This window comes from Schistocerca gregaria, chromosome X (assembly GCF_023897955.1).
Source record: "Schistocerca gregaria isolate iqSchGreg1 chromosome X, iqSchGreg1.2, whole genome shotgun sequence".
Classification (NCBI taxonomy): Eukaryota; Metazoa; Arthropoda; class Insecta; order Orthoptera; family Acrididae; genus Schistocerca; species Schistocerca gregaria.
In genome coordinates this window covers 274,922,452-274,943,317 of record NC_064931.1, presented here as the reverse complement: position 1 = coordinate 274,943,317, position 20,866 = coordinate 274,922,452, and the positions used below count along the sequence as shown (strand labels likewise).

Below are 20,866 nucleotides of genomic sequence, written 5' to 3'. Positions count from 1 at the left end.
GGGGTACTTTTTGCTTGCAAGAACCGACGTAGAAGATTTTACGTTTTATCCTGTGCCTACTATTGAGAGTATGTTGAGTCCAAGTTTTCGACCACCAGAGCCCTCGGGACAACATTTGTGGCAAAAAAAGAAATTTTTGAATTTTTTTCGCCTATTACTCGGAAACTATGCATCCCACTGAAAATGTTATCATTACCAAAATGAAAGAGCATCAAGTTGCGCGTCGAATGACCCACTCAGATATCAAAATTGGTGTAGCCGTTTAGCCACAGTCAGTTGTCAAAATTCGGCCACTTTTATCAGCTTGGTTATAAAGTCGGCTCCAACGCCTGTAACTCAAAAAGTATTACTCCTGATGGAAAACCTCAAGCTATCAAAGTTGTAGAGCATGGAATTTCATTTTACAAAAAGCATTTATTTTTTTCAGTTTTAGGTATTATTAAGCGTTCATACACTTGAAAGCCAAAGTGATTCCAATTGTTTTTCTTTTACTTTTCTTTTTTTTAAAGTCAAAGTCTTTCAATGAAATGAAATTTCCAGTGGGGAGCCAGCTCTCTAATGAGCAAATATGTGTTTTCCATGTATATCTTCCTAATTTTCTTCATTCACGTCTATTTTTATTCATTTTTATCTATGCCTTGATCTGTGAGAGTGGGTTGCTAAAATGAAAATCAAGTACACAGTAATTGCTTATGGAAACGAGCGTCTGGCGTAATTGGCCGGGAGGCCCCTTGCGGTGCAGGTTCGGCCGCCTTCGTGCAGGTCTTACTACTACATTCGACGCCACATTGGAAGACCTGCACGCCGCATGGGCATGAAAAGACGATGAAGACGACACAACACCCACTCCCTGAGCAGAGAAAAATCTCTGACCCAGCCGGGAAGCGAACCCGGGCCCGTAGGACAGCAATCCGTCACGCTGTCCACTATTTTGTTCTTTTTCGTTCGTTGTATCTGCTCGATGCGGACGGACGTCGCAAGACACCCGTTTCAGTTCGTCGTTGATCCATTAACTTTTTTTTTTATTTCGGGCAGCTGACCCCCTGACCAAACACGCTGAGTTACCGTGCCGGCCCACTCGGCTACCGTGGAGGACAGCAATGGTTCAAATGGCTCTGAGCACTATGGGACTTAACATCTATGGTCATCAATCCCCTAGAACTTAGAACTACTGAAACCTAACTAACCTAAGGACAGCACACAACACCCAGTCATCACGAGGCAGAAAAAGTCCCTGACCCCGCCGGGAATCGAACCCTGGAAGACAGCAATGGCTACTGTGTATTTACGTATGAGAAATATAAAAATTTGTGCAAATGAACAAATAAAAGGCATGACAATATTTAAAAGAAACATAATTAAAATATCAAAGGTTAACATTTCAATTCCATCGAGGTCGTTTGAGAGACTGCGGCGGGTACCGGCCCAGCATCTGATCTTCAGGATCCATTGCGGCCCCTTCACCAACTTACTCGCCCTGAAATGTATCTTATATCTCTTCCTCATCCTCGTCGAATTCAACTTCTGCGACGTTCTCGCAGCATAAGCCACAACAGCGTTTGCACATCGAGGAGCACTTCAGTCCACGTACTGCTGTGCATCCTGCGGTGCCGCATCTTTCTTCATCGTCACGGGAAACAAGCCTTATAGGGTTTTCTTCCAGCCCCACTGCCGGCCGTTGTGGCCGAGCGGTTCTAGGCGCTTCAGTCTGGAACCGCGCTGCTGCTACGGTCGCAGGTACGAATCCTGCCTCGGGCATGGATGCGTGTGATGTCCTTAGGTTAGTTAGGTTTAAGTAGTTGTAAGTTCTAGGAGACTGATGACCTCAGATGTTAAGTCCCATAGCGCTCAGAGCCATTTGAACCGCTTTGAACCAGCCCCACTGCCATGAATCAGTTTTCTTTCCAGCCGAGATTGCACCTGATTGCAGGCTCGCAATGAGTACCACCTTGCGGCGCCCGATGTTGGCGGTAGCCTTTTGAGTTTGACAGATTTTCTCGGGGCAGACTTTACAAAATACTCCTACTTCATCTCGTGCAAAATTGCAGTGTTAACATTAGCCGTTCTCCTGGCTCTGCTACTACATCTTGAGAGACTGAGGGTTTAACAAATTCAGCAGTTTGCCCTTTGAGGTGTGGCTGTTGCTCTATAAAGTTTAGTAATTACCCTTTTCCTTTGCCCAAAAAAAAAAAAAGATTATGTGCTATCACATTATGTGAAGCAATGGTTGAAAAGACATAATCCAGAATCGAAACTGAAAGAAAAACTGGAGTACCACGTTCCTGCTGATTTCCCTCTTCCCGGTTTATGGAAGTACAATCGGTTCTAGTTGTATCCTCGACCCATTAGGAGAACAAGCACATAAATGTCCTCGCTCACGATTGCCACACCGTCAGACTCAGCGACTTGGAAAATGACTGTTCCCATAATTAATTAATCCGCATCTTCTTCTGCCTGTAGGGACTGAATACCTCCATCCTCAAATTTCCGTATGAGCATCAAAATCAAAAGTTTCTCTTTGCCCTCGTTTGCGAGAAACTTCTCCTGTGCGACTGCAGCATTTGTATCTTCATCAAAAATGATATCTGATGAAGGACCTGGTGTCTTTAAAAGATGATATTTCAGAAGACGTTGCTCCCTTACGTGAAACATTACTTGGGTAGCCATCGAGTATTACTGTGATTTTGGATCCGTAGTGCTTTATCAAATAGGTTTCATATTCCATAAAGATGACTCCAAACTTTTCCCTGATGTGCCAAACAACCTCATGGAGCAGGTAACGACAGTCCACCACAAAGATTTTTATTTGGGGTACTTCATCCTGTCGGAGAGGTGTGAATGTATCATAGAGAGATAATTTTGTACTCTTATTGCGACCGTCTTCTGTGAACAACAACATGGGGTGAGGGAAAGTTAAAATGAGGAACAGAATTTCAAGTCTGTATCACATTGCTTGGTAACACACGGTCTGTGAAACAATGTTAATGGGTTTATGGTAGGAATCCTTTTCTTCCGCATCCTGACATCCGTCGTGCAGGATGCAAGTGTTGTTACTTTGCGGTTGCGTTGAAATTAGACGTTTTTAAAGTTCTCTCGTTTAATTCGGTGATCCCCTTAATTCCTTCTACTAATGCCTCATTACAGTTTAGCAGTTCATCACCAATTACTCCACTGCTTACTGACATAAGCACATGACATCTTGGAAAAGGTGGAGGTTTTACAGCCAATCATTCAATTTGTCACTGTCTGCTGCATTTCAAACTCTGCGTTGTAGCTCTTAAATCCACACGCAGCTCGCTTGTTCCTGACGACATACCACAGTATCCTTCAATTTTTTGGCAAACATCCTATTAGGATGTCATTCCTGAAGACTACTTTGTAATCACTGAACCTGAAAACCCACGTTCGTGAGTTAAACCACCTTTCGTTTTCGTTGTCTTCATTAAAGCTTGCACTGTTGTAATTTCAGACCATATGCCACACCAAAATTTATCTCTTAGCCTAATTGTGAAGTAGCCTTCAGTTGTAAATTTGTTGAAATCAGCAGTGTCCATTCGGTCTTCCAGTGCCAGCAGATCTTGAAATTAGAGGTGAGCGCTTTTAGCATGCTAGAAATGACCAGCAACATGAAAGTATGGGGCATTTTCTTAATGTGTTTCAATGCAGATTCCATTTTCCAGTACGCTCAGCCTCAGCGAACTGTTTTGTGAGTGTAGCCATGTGATAATATTACACCCGTTAAATTGTAAAACTAGATGCTTTTGTAACATGAAATTTCAACCTATCCAACTTTGTTGACTTGACATTTTTCACTTGGAGTAGCCGGTTTTGAGTCTCTAAGACGACGTTTTAACCAATTTGGTAAAAATGACCGAGCTTTGAAAACAGATTGAGCCCAAATGACTGCACCAATTTTGACATGTAGGTAGGTCATTCGAAGCAAAATTTAATGCTCTTTCGTTCTGGTAAGGGTATTATTTTCAATGGAATGCATAGTTTCCGAGTAGTAGGCGAAAATATGAAAAAAGTGCCAAAATTTCGTGTTTTTGTTGCCACAAAAAGTAGTCCCGAGGGTTTTGAAGGCCGAATACTTGGATTCTACATATCCTCAACTACACACAGAAAATAAAAAAATGAAATCTTCTACCTCATTTTTTGCAAACAAAGGGCCTTTTTTGTGACGCCGTTACTGTGTCATTCCGAATTACAATGCAATGCAAGCCATCCTTGAAGCCTTTTCTTGTCGATTCCGAGTGGCGATGTCTCTGTAATTTTTTCATCTGCCACCGATAAGAAAATTGCGTTATTTCAACCCTAGGTGTCGCGGTTCTAACCTCCATTGCAGAGGCAGAGAAATAAGGGGTGAAATGTGGGTAAGGGGCTGTGACGATCTTGCTATCGTGTGACATGCCCATAGTGGCGTTGGGCAGAATTGTGGTGAAAATGTGACATCATTAACCCACCTTAAATCTCACATAAACTTCTGAGCTATGGTCTTTTCGTTTTTTCAAATTTGAAGATTCCTTGCTGAGTCCTAGGGTGACTTCGCAGGGCGCCACACTTTTGCACCACTGCAGAGGAACGTGTAGGCACCGTTGAGTCAAATTTCAAACTTAGGCCTCGGAATGAGATTTAGAAAATTTTGTTGTTGTTGTGGTCTTCAGTCCTGAGATTGGTTTGATGCCGCTCTCCATGCTACCCTATCCTGTGCAAGCTTCTTCATCTCACAGTACTTTCTGCAACCTACATCCTTCTGAATCTGCTTAGTGTATTCATCTCTTGGTCTCCCTCTACGATTTTTACCCTCCACGATGCCCTCCAATACTAAATTGGTGATCCCTTGATGCCTCAGAACATGTTCTACCAAGCGGTCCCTTCTTCTTGTCAAATTGTGCCACAAACTCCTCTTCTCTCCAATTCTATTCAATACCTCCTCATTAGTTATGTGATCTACCCATCTAAACTTCAGCATTCTTCTGTAGCACCACACTTCGAAAGCTTCTATTCTCTTCTTGTCCAAACTATTTATTGTCCATATTTCACTTCCATACATGGCTACACTCCATACAAATACTTTCAGAAACGACTTCCCGACACTTAAATCTACACTCGATGTTAACAAATTTCTCTTCTTCAGAAACGCTTTCCTTGGTATTGCCAGTCTACATTTTATATCCTCTCTACTTCGATCATCATCAGTTATTTTGCTCCCCAAATAGCAAAACTCCTTTACTACTTTAAGTGTCTCATTTCCTAATCTAATTCCCTCAGCATCGCCCGCCTTAATTCGACTACATTCCATTATCTTCGTTTTGCTTTTGTTGATATCATCTTATATCCTCCTTTCAAGACACTGTCCATTCCGTTCAACTGCTCCTTCAAGTCCTTTGCTGTCTCTGACAGAATTACCATGTCATCGGTGAACCTCAAAGTTTTATTTCTTCTTCATGAATTTTTACACCTACTCCGATTTTTTCTTTTGTTTCCTTTACTGCTTGCTCAATATACAGATTGAATAACATCGGGGTAGGGTACAACCCTGTCTTACTCCCTTCCCGACCACTGCTTCCCTTTCATGTCCCTCGACTCTTATAACTGCCATCTGGTTTCTGTAAAAATTGTAAATAGCCTTTCGCTCACTGTATTTTACCCCTGCCACCTTCAGAATTTGAAGGACAGTATTCCAGTCAACATTGTCAAAAGCTTTCTCTAAGTCTACAAGTGCTAGAAACGTAGGTTTGCCTTTCCTTAATCTTCCTTCTAAGATAAGTCATAGGGTCAGTATTGCCTCACGTGTTCCAATATTTCTACGGAATCCAAACTGATCTTCCCCGAGGTCGGCTTCTACCAGTTTTTCCATGCGTCTGTAAAGAATTCGTGTTAGTATTTTGCAGCTGTGACTTATTAAACTGATAGTTCGGTAATTTTCACATCTGTCAACAGCTGCTTTCTTTGTGATTGGAAATTCGAAAAACTGATCTTTAAAAAGTGATCCTTTAATTTTGTTGTGCAGTGTATTTGGAAGACGGAAGGTTAGTGTTTACGTCCCATGGACGTCGAAATCGTTAGAGACGGAAGACTCGCTCGGATTAAGGGGGGTAGGACGTCAAACAGGCCGACTTCGAGAAGGAGAGGCACCACAGCACATTTTAATTTGAACTGTCTATACTTTTATAAATAAATTCATAAAACTTTGTCAGCATGGCCAGGAAGGATTCAGGATTCACACTCCTAGCAGTGTAAGTTCAAAAACACGAAAAAATAATATTTTTTAAATGTGAAATTTCATGTTTTTTTTTCACTTACTGTTGGCTGCATTTATTGTTATAGGTACACTTTTCTTCATAAGTAAGAGAGATTCTTCGATGAATTTTGCACAGCTTACAAACCATACTTACAGGTGTATGAAACTCTAGAATTTATTTAATCTATCGAAAAATGAATGGGCTGTTACGTTTTTAACTTCGTGTTTAGAGAAAACTCTAATTTTATAGTTAATTGTCTCAATTTTTGCCACAGTTTTTAACAGATTTGGTAATTTCTAGAGTGTCATACACCTGTAAGTATGAAACTTCCTGGCAGATTAAAAATGTGTGCCGGACCGATACTCGAACTCGGGACCTTGGCTTTTCGCGGGCAAGTGCACTACCGACTAAGCTACCCAAGCACAACTCACGCCCCGTCCTCACAGCTTTAATTCCGCCAGTACATCGTGTCCTACCTTCCAAACTTCACAGAAACTCTCCTGCGAACCTTGCAGAACTAGCACTCCTGGAAGAAAGGATATTGCGGAGACATGGCTTAGCCACAGCCTGGGGATGCTTCTAGAATGAAATTTTCACTCTACAGGGGAGTGTGCGCTGATATGAAACAGGTAGAGCACTTGCCCGCGAAAGGCACAGGTCCCGAGTTCGAGTCTCGGTCCGGACACAGTTTTAATCTGCCAGGAAGTTTCATATCGGCGCACACTCCGCTGTAGAGTGAAAATTTCATTCTACCTGTAAGTATGGTTTGTATGCTGTGAAAAGTTCATCGAAGAATCTCTCTTACTTATGAAGAAAAGTGTACCTACAGCAACAAATGCAGCTAATACCAAGTGAAAAACTGATGAAATTTCACATGTAAAAAAATTTGTTTTGCTATGTTTTTGAACTTCCTCTGCTATGAGTGCGAATTCTGAATCCTTCCTGGTCATGCTAACAAAGTTTTATCAATTTATTTGTAAACGTACTGACAGTGTAAATTAAAATGTGTTGTGGTGTCTCTCCTGCTCCAAGTCGGCCCGTTTCACGTCCTACACCCCTTAAGTGAGGATGGAGAAAGAAATGGGCAGCGTTGTTTGAAAGGGAACCATCCCGAAATTTGCCTTAAGCGATTTAGGGGAATCGCGGAAAACCTAAATCTGAACGGCCGGACAGGGATTTGAACCATCACAGTGTATTTGGGCGGTTGGTGAGGGGAAGGGTGGGGCGGGGAGGGGTGGGGGAATAGTAATATCTGAGACTCCCCTCAGAACTGAGCCTGGATTTCGCTGTATCTTCCAACAGGCTCAGGAGCAGTGTGTAGTGTGTTTGTGTAGCGTGCCGGTAGGGGCGCTGCGGTGCGCGGAGCCTCCAGAGGCGCGCAGCGGCAGCGGCTAGTGGGCAGCCAGTTGCGGGACGGCCGTCGCTGTGGCAGTCCAGGCCATGGCGCTGCTGCTGGCGCTCCTGCTGTTGCTGCTGCGCGTGGGTCCCGCCCACGCCGCCGCCGTGCGTCTCGCCGCCGCTCACCGCGAAGACAACATTGCGCTCGCCTGCAGCCTCGCTTGCCCACTACAGGTAAGTCGTCTCCACATTTCTGATGTGAATAATTTGCACTGCTAGTTCCAGATGTAGTACACAGTGACAGTAGCTCTTACTCTGTAATCACCTTCCTGGTAGCAAATTTCCGTGTACTTCGCTCACATAATTGAGAATATTTCTCACTTGCACTGCATTGCATTTTCGAGACAGTTGAAAAAATATCCTGCGTTCGTGCGTTAGTGAGATTACCTATGATACCAGCAGCTATAACCTTTGTCACTCACGCTGACTCCAGTTTCTTTCATATTAGGAGGTAGTTAATAAATTAGAACTTCGTATATTGTTCAAAGTGACACAACTTCGGAAGCCTACGGTTAGAAGTGTCATTCTAGAAAGTACGCAATACGCTGGAAGTCGGCAACTATTGTTGTATCAAATGTTGTCTAAATTCCAGACGAAAGAATCATCGTTGTCTGAGACTAAGGACTCATATAGTCATCTTTGTTCTTTTACGGGGATCACTGTATGAGGTCAAGGACAACACTTTACAGCGTAAACATAAAGAACTGTGTTTCTTAGGTCAGTTACAGTTGTACCCCCCAGTCAGATCAATGTAATTTGTCCAACTTTTTATAGCGTGCAGGTTCCAAGCCGGACGTTCGATTCTGGTATGTTCGCCATTTTCACTGGACCAAAAGTCGTAGTTGGTGTTATTTACTTACACTGTCCCTATACAAACTCAAATCGCTACAGTGCTATTTCTCTTATTAAAATTGTTATTTCTTATAAAACAAGTATTGTATGTAGAAAACCTAGTCCGTTGTAATAGGTCCCGATGGTCGTAATTGGATCGAGTTAAATAAATAAATACATAAAAAAATAATAAAAACGTTTGTAAATCACAAATGTATTTAGCTGTGATACGAGGTGTAAGTCATAATGGCCAAATGTGGGAAACAGGGTAGATACTCCAACAATTCGCACTCCATATGCCGCGGTTACAGTGTTGCGAAAACACCTGCTGGGGCAGGTGCAGTGTGATTTCTTTTTAATTTTGCAATCGATACATTTTTTCACATATTCTTTCCTTAATTTCCTCAACAAATTTGCATATTATTCACCACTTATCCTTTTACCCTTTGCAGTGGTAGCATTCAACATCTGTGGCACTCGTCCAGCACTGATGTTTCTCACAGTTAACTTTGCGTGCGAAATGTAATGCACTCTTTCTTCTCAAATGTCATTATGTTCAGCTGTTTCGGTACATCTTTCGTCTTCGATCGTACGATACCTTATCGTGTCCTTCCTCAAAGTTTTCATCTGTGGTAGAGGTTTCGGTATGTCTTCGGCATCTTCGAGAGACTTACGAAATTGCTGAACTCCGAAGTCCATTTCTTGATTGTTGAAAATAAAGTAGCAGTCTTCTTATAAACATCCATCAATCTTAATGCAGTTCCGTTGGTTATAAAGCAACAGATCTAAGGAATTATTAGCATCCACTTATTCCATATTATTCATTACACATAAAAAAACCTGTTCGATAGGTCTAGTTGACACAGCACTTAGATTATTGCGCTACATCGACCATTAAATAAACTTATAGCAGAAGACTACGCTTTTCTCAACTCACCATTTAAAGTTCAATCAAATCAAGATATAGTTAAAGAAAGAACACCGCTCGATATAATCTCCGTAACGGTACTTATTGAAAAAAAGGACAGTGCTGGATGTAATCTGTGTAACAATACTCATGGTTACTACCTCTCATACAACAGCTGACAATGAAAATCGAGGGTCATTTTTATGTTAACTTTGTCGCATTGACTTACAATCAACTTTTTAAAAGAGTGTTCGAAAACTGATAAAAAAATTTCGACGTTTTATTTGTGTTCTGGTTTGGGTCCGTGTATATGAACTACTGTTTTGACTGTTACCGAATATTTTTATTATTATTAAAATTCTAGGTATCTGTGGCATGTTAAATGTGGATGTGACATAAGTTATATTTTTTAGTGGATGGAGGGCGAGGGTAGGAGGGGATAGGTGCCACAGACTCTTACTGTTCCTCCCTGCCGCACTTCCCCCTACCCCCCCCCCCCCAAAAAAATGTAACTTACCGTCATTGGGTACCGGAGGGGGGGGGGGGGAGGGGGTGGTGATAGGGCGGAACAGCGAAGGGACCAACACACGAGCGCAGCGATTCGTCGCATGGGCGACTGATCACTTCGTAGCTCGGACGTGTGTGGGCAAATCTCGGAGGGAGGTCGCTGATCACCGATTTGATCGCATGGAAATCCCAGGCGATCTGATCGATAGCATATTATTGGTTCTTGCAGTATTGCTGCCTGGCTGGATAGCAGCGATGTGTGGCAAAATGACCGCCACTCGTTTCTCTGGTTATGAAGCGTAGTTGTGCAGCTCTGATTCGTTTCGCTTTGCCAACATTGAGCAAGAACTTTACATTAGAATTTATAATTATTCAGGGATCACGATTATTCAGGGATCACGAACTATTACAATTAATGAAGTGGAGGCTGGAGTTGCCATTTATATTAAGAAGTAATAGTACACCCTCCGATTTTCCAGTGGTTAGCATTTTGAAGGTTGTGCTATAGAAGTAGAATTGATGGGAAGTTCATAGTGATAGTTGTGATACGGTGGTCTCCACAGGGTGATCTGGAGTTATTTATGAAAAAATTACAGCGTTATTAAAATTTTAAACTTCTAAACAGAACGAGTAGTATGTTAAAAGTCATTTTAATTTAAATGTCAAGGGTAGATCTATTACAAAGCTACACTCAAGTAACTTGTCACTTCATATAATCTAACTCTCCCTCATGCAATTTATAACAGGAGTAATGATAATCAGTGGGAATGCTGTTGACAATGTCTCTATAGACGTGTCGAGGTTGCAAACAAATTGTGTAAATACTTGCAGTTAAACTATAAGACTAATAAATAAAAAATAGGAATCGAGGACTAATCTACATCTACATTTATACTCCGTAAGCCACACAACTGTGTGTGGCGGAGGGCACTTTACGTGCCACTGTCATTACCTCCCTTTTCTGTTGCAGTCGCGTATGGTTCGCGGGAAGAACGACAGTCTGAAAGCCTACGTGCGCGCTCGAATCTATCTAATTTTACATTCGCGATCTCCTCGGGAGGTATAAGTAGGGGGAACCAATATATTCGATACCTCATCCAGAAACGCACCCTCTCGAAACCTGGCGAGCGAGCTACACTGCGATGCAGAGCACCTCTCTTGCTATCACGCTTACCAAATAACCCTGTGACGAAAAGCGCCGCTCTTCTTTGGATCTTATCTATCTCCACCGTCAACCCGATCTGGTACGGATCCCACACTGATGAGCAATACTCAAGTATAGGTCGAACGAGTGTTTCGTAAGCCACCTCCTCTGTTGATGGACTACATTTTCTAAGGACTCTCCCAACGAATCTCAACCTGGTACCCGCCTTACCAACAATTAATTTTATATGATCATTCCACTTCAAATCGTTCCGCACGCATACTCCCAGATATTTTACAGAAGTAACTGCTACCAGTGTTTGTTCCGCTATTATATAATCATACAATAAAGGACCTTTCTTTCTATGTATTCGCAATACATTACATTTGTCTATGTTAATGGTCAGTTGCCAATCCCTGCACCAAGAACCTATCCGCTGCAGATCTTCCTGCATTTCGCTACTAATAAAGAAAAACAGATTATATTAGCACACTGGAAAGATGTACACAATCCACTTTGTGTCAGTGAAAAATTAAATATATATTCTTTAAAGTAAACCACAGTTCCCAAGAAAAGTGTTTCAAAAAAAGTTTAACAAATTACAGTTCCAGTTCCTTTACTTATTTTTTGCAAGTATTCGTAGGGATACGGAGATGAACTGCAACAGCTGCTAAAAGCAGTTCATTTTCCACTGCAGATCTTGACCCCACCGTACTGCTCGCAATGCAGGTTAAGATTGTTCGGCAAATCACCCGTGTATGGCGCGGTGGAGTCGAGAGATCAATTGCAGCGATATCGCATTCGACGTATCGCTGTCACCCGTCTCATGTGTGGGGTCCTTAACAGAATGCACCCCTCCCCCCTCTTGCCATCCTCCCTTCCCTCCTCTTAGACATAACCCTGGATCCGCACCTACCTGCAACGTTGTCAGTACTTGATGTACTTGACATTAGTTCTGAATTTCTATTTCGCTGTTTGCACATCGTAAATTGCGTGTTCTTCTTTTAGACTGCAGATATGTTTAAGTACACACTCGACTCTGTCTGACACTTGACATTTCGTTGTAACTAACTTCAACTTGCTATCAGATCTAAATTCTTCTTGGGGACCGCTGTTGAGGAGGCTAACGAAGAGCCTTTATTTCGAACGTTTCGCCTTCGCACAGCGAAACAAGTCCAAAACACTCGTAGTGACTCGATACAGCTGGTCAATATTTCACCCCAGAACATGAGATAATATCGTCTCAACTATCAGAAACAGTGTGCGTACTCCACATGCAGGCTCCTTCCGAGTACCCGCTCGAGACGCGTCGGAGTAATTACAAATGATTAGGAGAGGGCTGACGCAGCGTGCTGAAGCGTAGGCCCCTCCGTGGAAAGCACGCACTCTCCCACAGTCTTCATCTGCCACACACAACTCCACCACATTTAATCAATTACTTAACGGCATTGTACACACTGCAACTGTCGTGTAGCTGTAATCAGTTACCGTTTGCGAAAAAAACAGAGCAGAAACTGAACAGCCCACATCTCGTGGTCGTGCGGTAGCGTTCTCGCTTCCCACGCTCGGGTTCCCGGGTTCTATTCCCGGCGGGGTCAGGAATTTTCTCTGCCTCGTGATAGTTGGGTGTTGTGTGATGTCCTTAGGTTAGTTAGCTTTAAGTAGTTCTAGGTTCTAGGGGACTAAGGACCTAAGATGTTAAGTCCCATAGTGCTCAGAGCCATTTGAACCATTTTTTAGAAACTGAACACTACTTTCATATACACTCCTGGAAATTGAAATAAGAACACCGTGAATTCATTGTCCCAGGAAGGGGAAACTTTATTGACACATTCCTGGGGTCAGATACATCACATGATCACACTGACAGAACCACAGGCACATAGACACAGGCAACAGAGCATGCACAATGTCGGCACTAGTACAGTGTATATCCACCTTTCGCAGCAGTGCAGGCTGCTATTCTCCCATGGAGACAATCGTAGAGATGCTGGATGTAGTCCTGTGGAACGGCTTGCCATGCCATTTCCACCTGGCGCCTCAGTTGGACCAGCGTTCGTGCTGGACGTGCAGACCGCGTGAGACGACGCTTCATCCAGTCTCAAACATGCTCAATGGGGGACAGATCCGGAGATCTTGCTGGCCAGGGTAGTTGACTTACACCTTCTAGAGTACGTTGGGTGGCACACGATACATGCGGACGTGCATTGTCCTGTTGGAACAGCAAGTTCCCTTGCCGGTCTAGGAATGGTAGAATGATAGGTTCGATGACGGTTTGGATGTACCGTGCACTATTCAGGGACCCCTCGACGATCACCAGAGGTGTACGGCCAGTGTAGGAGATCGCTCCCCACACCATGATGCCGGGTGTTGGCCCTGTGTGCCTCGGTCGTATGCAGTCCTGATTGTGGCGCTCACCTGCACGGCGCCAAACACGCATACGACCGTCATTGGCACCAAGGCAGAAGCGACTCTCATCGCTGAAGACGACACGTCTCCATTTGTCCCTCCATTCACGCCTGTCGCGACACCACTGGAGCTGGGCTGCACGATGTTGGGGCGTGAGTGGAAGACGGCCTAACGGTGTGCGGGACCGTAGCCCAGCTTCATGGAGACGGTAGCGAATGGTCCTCGCCGATACCCCAGGATCAACAGTGTCCCTAATTTGCTGGGAAGTGCGGTGCTGTCCCCTACGGCACTGCGTAGGATCCTACGGTCTTGGCGTGCATCGGTGCGTCGCTGCGGTCCGGTCCCAGGTCGACGGGCACGTGCACCTTCCGCCGACCACTGGCGACAACATCGATGTACTGTGGAGACCTCACGCCCCACGTGCTGATCAATTCGGCGGTACGTCCACCCGGCCTCCCGCATGCCCACTATACGCCCTAGCTCAAAGTCCGTCAACTGCACATACGGTTCACGTCCACGCTGTCGCGGCATGCTACCAGTGTTAAAGACTGCGATGGAGCTCCGTATGCCACGGCAAACTGGCTGACACTGACGGCGGCGGTGCACAAATGCTGCGCAGCTAGCGCCATTCGACGGCCAACACCGCGGTTCCTGGTGTGTCCGCTGTGCCGTACGTGTGATCATTGCTTGTACAGCCCTCTCGCAGTGTCCGGAGCAAGTATGGTGGGTCTGACACACCGATGTCAATGTGTTCTTTTTTCCATTTCCAGGAGTGTATAATTATCACGTTCGCTGGTGGCTGTATACTAAAGCAAAGCTGGAGCTTTGAAACATATTGACATTGCGAACAACGGAAAACATAAGAATACAAGAAGGCCACAATAGGATCGTAGGCGTAGCAGAGGAGACAATGTGGACTCTCTCGATACGATATGAATATCGATGAGAAACTGTGGATGACTGAGGCTATTTCCTGATGTCATTCCTTGTGGGCCTTCACGCCTATTCCGTGCCAGGGTGAAATCCTCTTCCTCAAGACGATCGCAAGACAGTTCGGCGAATCTCTTCCCCGACGTCTCTTGCCTAAAGTTTGGAGCTCGAAAGTTACTTACTGTCCCCTTTTAAATGCCTCCGATGTCTTTATCTTTCTTTATTATATTGAAAACGACATATCGTACGGCACTGTCAAAGCACTTTATTAGTGGAATTAAAGAAAGGTATAAATCCTAAAATGTAAATAAGGGAACGAACAACTCTGCATGGGTACTTCGCAAGTTACCGTAAGGTTTGCGGTGGATAGTGTATGGTGTAAAAGAGTCATTTTACTACTTTTTGTCCTATTTCTTGGATAGTGTGGCAGAAGAAAGGATGACCACACCTCTCTGCATAAGCCAGAGTTTCTGTAATTTTATTGTTATTGTCGTCAAGAAAGGGGACGTACATTCTAGGAAGTAATAAGTTTCTTGCCTGGGACTAGAATGCCGACTATCATAATTTTGAGTATAAGGTTCTCCGTGGTGCATAACGTTTTTCTTATACCGTGTCGTAATGCAGTTCGTTTAACTTTTGTGTGACGATAAAAACCCATGGCAAACCTTTCAGTTCTTCTTTGCATCTTCTTTGTGCCTCCGTTTAATCCACATGGTAAAGGCTCCAGATCTATTAACAACATTAAAGAAGATTCCGACCACTTTCGTGGGTGAATTATATCTCCTTATGGTTGGTTGGTGGTTAGTGTTTAACGTCCAGTCGACAACGTGGTCATTAGAGACGGAGCGCAAGCTCGGGTTAGGGAAGGATTGGGAAGGAAATCGGCCGTGCCGTTTCAAAGGAACCATCCCAGCATTTGCCTGAAACGATTTAGCGAAATCACGGAAAACCTAAATCAGGATGGCCGGAGACGGGATTAAACCGTCGTCCTCCCAAATGCGAGTCCAGTGTGCTAACCACTGCGCCACCTCGCTCGGTTCTCCTTATGGTTCTTACAATAGGTTTCACGCTGTCATCTGCCTGAAACAGTGTATTTAATTACATTACGGGCAAGATTTGGGGCACGTTATAAATATGTGAATCACAATTATATTAACGTGGCAGACGAATTTTAATACTCCTGTTTGAGCTGACGAAAAGAAAACCAACTAATATATACCAAATACAGGCGTACACTGGACAAAATAGCTCCTACGAACCATTAGATGACTCGAGAGAGGTCTAAATCATGATCAAAATAAGTAGGGGACCAGTCAAGATATCCTGTTGTATCAAAGGAACATATAGTATATGTGAGGTTCTCACTCTGCAGCGGAGTGTGCGCTGATATTAAACTTCCTGAGAGATTAAAATTGTGTGCCGGACCGAGTTCGAGTCTCGGTCTGGCACACAGTTCTAATCTGTCAGGAAGTTTTATATAGTATATGTGGTTGCCTGGAGTCCAGATGCTTATTACAACCATTACGACAATAAAAATAACACGCATTGCGGCATAGTTGCAATAAGGTTCTCCAGAGTTCCAGGAACTGTTTATTCTATTTTATTATAAATCCATTCCAGTTACAGACCACAAATGTTTCTCAATCAGGATATTAATTTCGGTCAACGATGAGCATCTACATATCTGAGTAAATCCAGTACACTACACAGTTCGTGTCAGTGCATATTTTTGTGGTATAGTCACGTTAGTTGGCCATACAAGTAATTCTGTGATGAAGTTTGTGTGGCTAATTAATGTGACTGTACCATCAAAATGCACAGTGACACGAATTGTGAAGAGTAATGCATTTACTCAGATCTGAAGAGGGTCATCGTTCACCGAAATTGATAATCTGATTTATAAACATTTGTGGCCTATGACTGGCTTTATAATAATATAAAATAACCAACAATAACGATAACAACTGCTGCTACTACTACGACGACGACTACGACCACACGAAGAAAAAAAGTAACATTACCCTTACGGAGACAGGTGAATGGGAAGCAGGTCAGTTTTCAGGTACTGGAACCACACAGATTACTAAGACTCGGTGTTATTGTTCACTTCGGTACAACTAGAGACGGTGCTATGTGTTAAAAACACAATACATCGCAATCAGTGGCATAGGGGACTGGTGACCATAGCTGTTAAGTCCCATAGTGCTCAGAGCCAGCGGCATAATGAGGCAGTAGTATAAAAAAAGTTGCTTAGACATAACATGAGAAAGGGAATGTGTTTAGAATGTCCCTACAGTGTAATTTCACTACTATGGACTAGTCATCTGGAAACAGGTGTTATTACAATAAGACAAGAATAGAGCCGTTCGTGAGGAACTCTGCTTAGAGATGATAGTGAACTTTAACACACAAATGGTCAAAACAGACAGCAGCAATAGAAAGCAGAATGTCAGCGCTAGACTGCTCGTAGACGTCTTCGTGAAAATGGCTTCTACTTACTTCGAGCGATGGTGAATGTCCTGGTGATATAACGATAAGATACTGTCCGTCTACATCGAGTGACAGAACTTCTTGAAATATTATGCTGATAGTTTCATGGTCTTCCTAGAAATAAGTGCAGACATACTGATCTTCAAAAATTCTTATTTATATTCTCGAAGGTATAGGGATGGAATCGATCAACATTAATTTTTTACATTTGTGCTGTTGTCTGGTGCAATCGTAGTTTCTTTCTTTTTTTAAATGCAGATGTTCGTCATCACAGAAGGTAGCATTGGTAAGGAAAAAATATAAATGAATGTGCGGGACAGAAACCTAGTGCCGCTGACTTCTCTTTGTTTTTTTGTATGTTTGTTTGTTTGTTTTGCACGTAATTAGAACCGCACTTCGTTCAGTGTTAGTCCACCGTGTATTTTATATCCTTACAAAATATAAACTGAATTTTATAAGTAATAAAAATTAGTTGATTGCGTAACATCTGCGCTTTCAGGTAACCAAAGCGCTTACTTCTGATGCAAGTATAGTTTACACGCACGAACATAAAAATGTATAGAAATATTGTTTACTCATTAGAACGTTCTTCATCATGATCAAAAGCAAGAGTTTCCTGTTATTATTAAGAAGTACTAAAGTTGCTTGTGAATAACAGAAACGTATTTTATATAAGCTCGACATTGCGTTGAAGCGATGCTTGATATGTTTCCGTTTTGTGTATTTTTTAATTTCATCTTTTTTGTTTAAATTTGCTTCTTCTATAGCTTTATGAAATACGTGTATTATATATTTTTTTTTATATTTTTGCTACTACACCCCTTAGTTTCACGTAACAAATCAACAATTTTCGAATAAAACCTGAATTAAACATTGAGATTCTCAATTTAGCTTTTTCAAGTAACAGACAGCAAGATAACTATATGGAGCACAAATGTTCTTTGGGTTACATGGCCCTTTATATATCCTCACTCAGTTTCTAGAAGGCTCACCGCTTCCGGTCTCTAGGGGAATCTAGTATGACACTGATCGCATACACATACAAAGCGATCGAAACGAGGCAATGCCCGATAGGTGTGCAGCATACCTAACGTACAGGTACCGCGGTTGCGAAATTAACTGATCAAAGCTACCAGGAAAACTACCGCAGTCTACGGGTACTTACGACGGTCTACCGAAGTCCACGGTAGTTTTACAACCCTACACGGAGCACAAGCTGTGTCTGGGGGAGGAAATCTGCTGTGTTCTTTTCAAAGGAACTATAGTGACATTTGCATTAAGCGAATTTGGGAAACCACAGAAAACCTAAATCTGGATAGCGGGACGGAGATTTTAACCGCCTCCCTTCCAAATGCGAGTCCATTGTCTTAGCTATGAGCAGCCTCGTTCGGTTGTCGTCACTGAGTTCAGCATGTTACAAGCTGAGAGTATCAGTTCAATGTCGCGGCCAGCGTGCTGCCCGGCCTTGTACACGTATCTGGGGATTCCACGGGCACACGAACTGTAGCTAGGTCAGCACCTCACTGCTGTTCCACGATGGAGTCTAACAGCAAAATGTTCCTCAGTTACTCATCGATTCCGTTCACTCGGATATGTGCAAGCGTGAATAAGCGATGGTTACTGCAGTGAGCACACATCATATTGCGGAATAAGCATTATTGTTTGGGAAAATTAAAGCTGAAAGCTCCACGAACGACATGATCAGGAAGAATATCAGTGATGGAGAGGCTAAATCTAGATACCGGGCATGCCTTTGCACTTGGCTGTTCCCAGTCCAATCTCTTAATCTCTGTGTCATCTCATTCGATACTTATAATAACTTGCCCTGTTTCTGATCAACACACTGTTACACAAATCGTGTGTCGTGAAGGCAATAATTACAGAGCATCCACATCCATACATTCAGGCACATCATACAAAGATAAACTGTTAGACGTACCGCAGACATCAAGCTTATTAGAGATCAGGCCCTCGCTCTGATGGAAAGTATGAAAGGAACTATTTAGGGAACCAGGCTGGCATCCGTCACAAATAATTTATGGAACCAACAAAAATTTTATTAAATGAGAATTGTCGGATGGAGATTTCATATTTTATTGTCACTTACACGAGACCAGTGCTTTAAATAATGTGCATCCTCACTCGGTCTATATATCTTATGCGATATTATGAAACGTAACCTCATACGTATGAGATCTGGCAGAAGTATAACTTTAGCGCGTCATCAGGTGGAATATATTCCGCAATCCTCTGTTGTAACCGTTGTGTTTGCAAGATATACAAATAAATAATCAGTCTTCGTCCTTACTGCTCGTATCTGCGGAACACTTGAGCAAATCAGTCTTACGTCCTGTTGGTCCTCGCTGAATGCCAATCAGTCGAAATGTGTAATCACGTGACATGACACAGTAGTTAAGACATCCGACTTGTTTGCACGAGACGCCGAATCCAAATACCCGTTTGGCCATTCTGATGCAGGTTTCGTAGTTCCCATAAATAAGTAATGCCAGGAGGATTCCTTCAGCTGGTCATCGAAGATTCTCTCCTTTTTCTTCCCGCTTCCCTCTCCATCAGAACTGTGCTTCGGCTCTAATGACGTTAATATTGTCGAGGTGTTAATCATTAACATGTCTTTCTTCCCGGCTTAACTGAAGAGAGAAAAGAACGAATGTTGTTGAGATAGTGACTTGTTCTATGTAACCCTAGCAGTTAACTTAGTGCAAAGCACACGAAACGTCAATTTGCAGGAGGTTTTCCTACTAAAGGATGAAAATCTGTGATTCTACGTGTTATGCTATGTATCAGTGAGAGTTAGGTACACAGAAGTGGCAATACTGTTTAAAAAGAAGACATTTAATTAAGATATTGAAGAATTAACGTTACTTATACAGTGTCAGTCTGCCTCCATAGCTGAGTGTTTAGCGTAGATGACTGCTATGTGGAGGACTCGGGTTCGATTCCCAGTACTGCCAAGGATTTTTACTTGGTTAGAGGACTGATATGGGATGCGCTCATCCTCGTGATGCCAGATGAGGAACTACTTGACCGAATAGTAGCGGTTCCACGGTCTTGAGAGTTTGAAAGACGGCGGGAATAGCGGTGTGCTGACCACATGCCCCTCTATACCGCATCTACATTATGCAAAAAAAAAAAAGTTCAAATGTGTGTGAAATCTTATGGGACTTAACTGCTAAGGTCATCAGTCCCTAAGCTTACACACTACTTAACCTAAATTATCCTAAGGACAAACACACACACCCATGCCCGAGGGAGGACTCGAACCTCGTCGGGACCAGCGGCACAGTCCATGACTGCAGCGCCGCAGACCGCTCGCTACATTATGCCGCAAGGCAGAAGATGTCACGGAGGCTTGTACACATTCCTTGGGCTCTTCGAGAGCTGGTGAGGAGCTCTCGTTATTATCCAGCGTAAGCCTATCATTACTGTCTACAAGCTGCAATTTTTTCATTACGCATTTGGAAATGAGGATCTCTCAAAAAGCTGTATTCCTTTCCTTACATTCCCTTTTCTTAGTTTCACTAGCTAATGTTTTGTGACACTGCATAGGTACCAGTCCGGTATTCACCTAGTAGGATGCGGGAAACCACCTAAAAGCCACATCCAGGCTGGCCGGCACACCGTCCCTCGCCTTTAACCCGCCGGGAGGCTTCGATCTGGGGCCGGCGCACCCCCCTGTCCCGGAAGCGGCGCTTTAACACCCGCGCCTATCCGGGCGGTTCACCATCTTTATCTTACCCTGCGTTGAAGAAAATTATTTTTTGGATAACTGCAAAACCAAGCGTTCACGTCCGGCAACGTCTTAGAAGAAATTTAAAGAATACAGCTCTCCAGCTACTAATGTGAGACAATGTGACAAACACCTCAAGGACAGCAGAGCTGATCGTCTGAAGTAGCAGAGAGCACATGCGTAAGTCTGCTCCATTTTGCCGTGCCTACGATGCCAAGTCGACGCGCAGACGCTCCACAACATATGGAGTGATAAGG

The 20,866-nt window shown here is 43.3% G+C and overlaps 1 protein-coding gene across 3 annotated transcripts in view; it reads left to right on the top strand.

The window, feature by feature from the left end:
- Positions 1 to 7,556: 7,556 nt before the first annotated feature.
- LOC126297651 (proto-oncogene tyrosine-protein kinase ROS) overlaps positions 7,557 to 20,866 on the top strand; it is a 514,014-nt gene continuing 500,704 nt past the window's right edge. For 2 of the 3 annotated variants that reach the window (XM_049988734.1, XM_049988733.1), the window contains exon 1: positions 7,652 to 7,817. In XM_049988734.1, coding sequence (XP_049844691.1) covers positions 7,686 to 7,817 — 132 coding nt within the window. In that variant the 5' untranslated portion in view covers positions 7,652 to 7,685. Of the gene's footprint in view, positions 7,818 to 20,866 lie in introns of all 3 variants that reach the window. The other variant, XM_049988732.1, reaches the window with a different exon arrangement.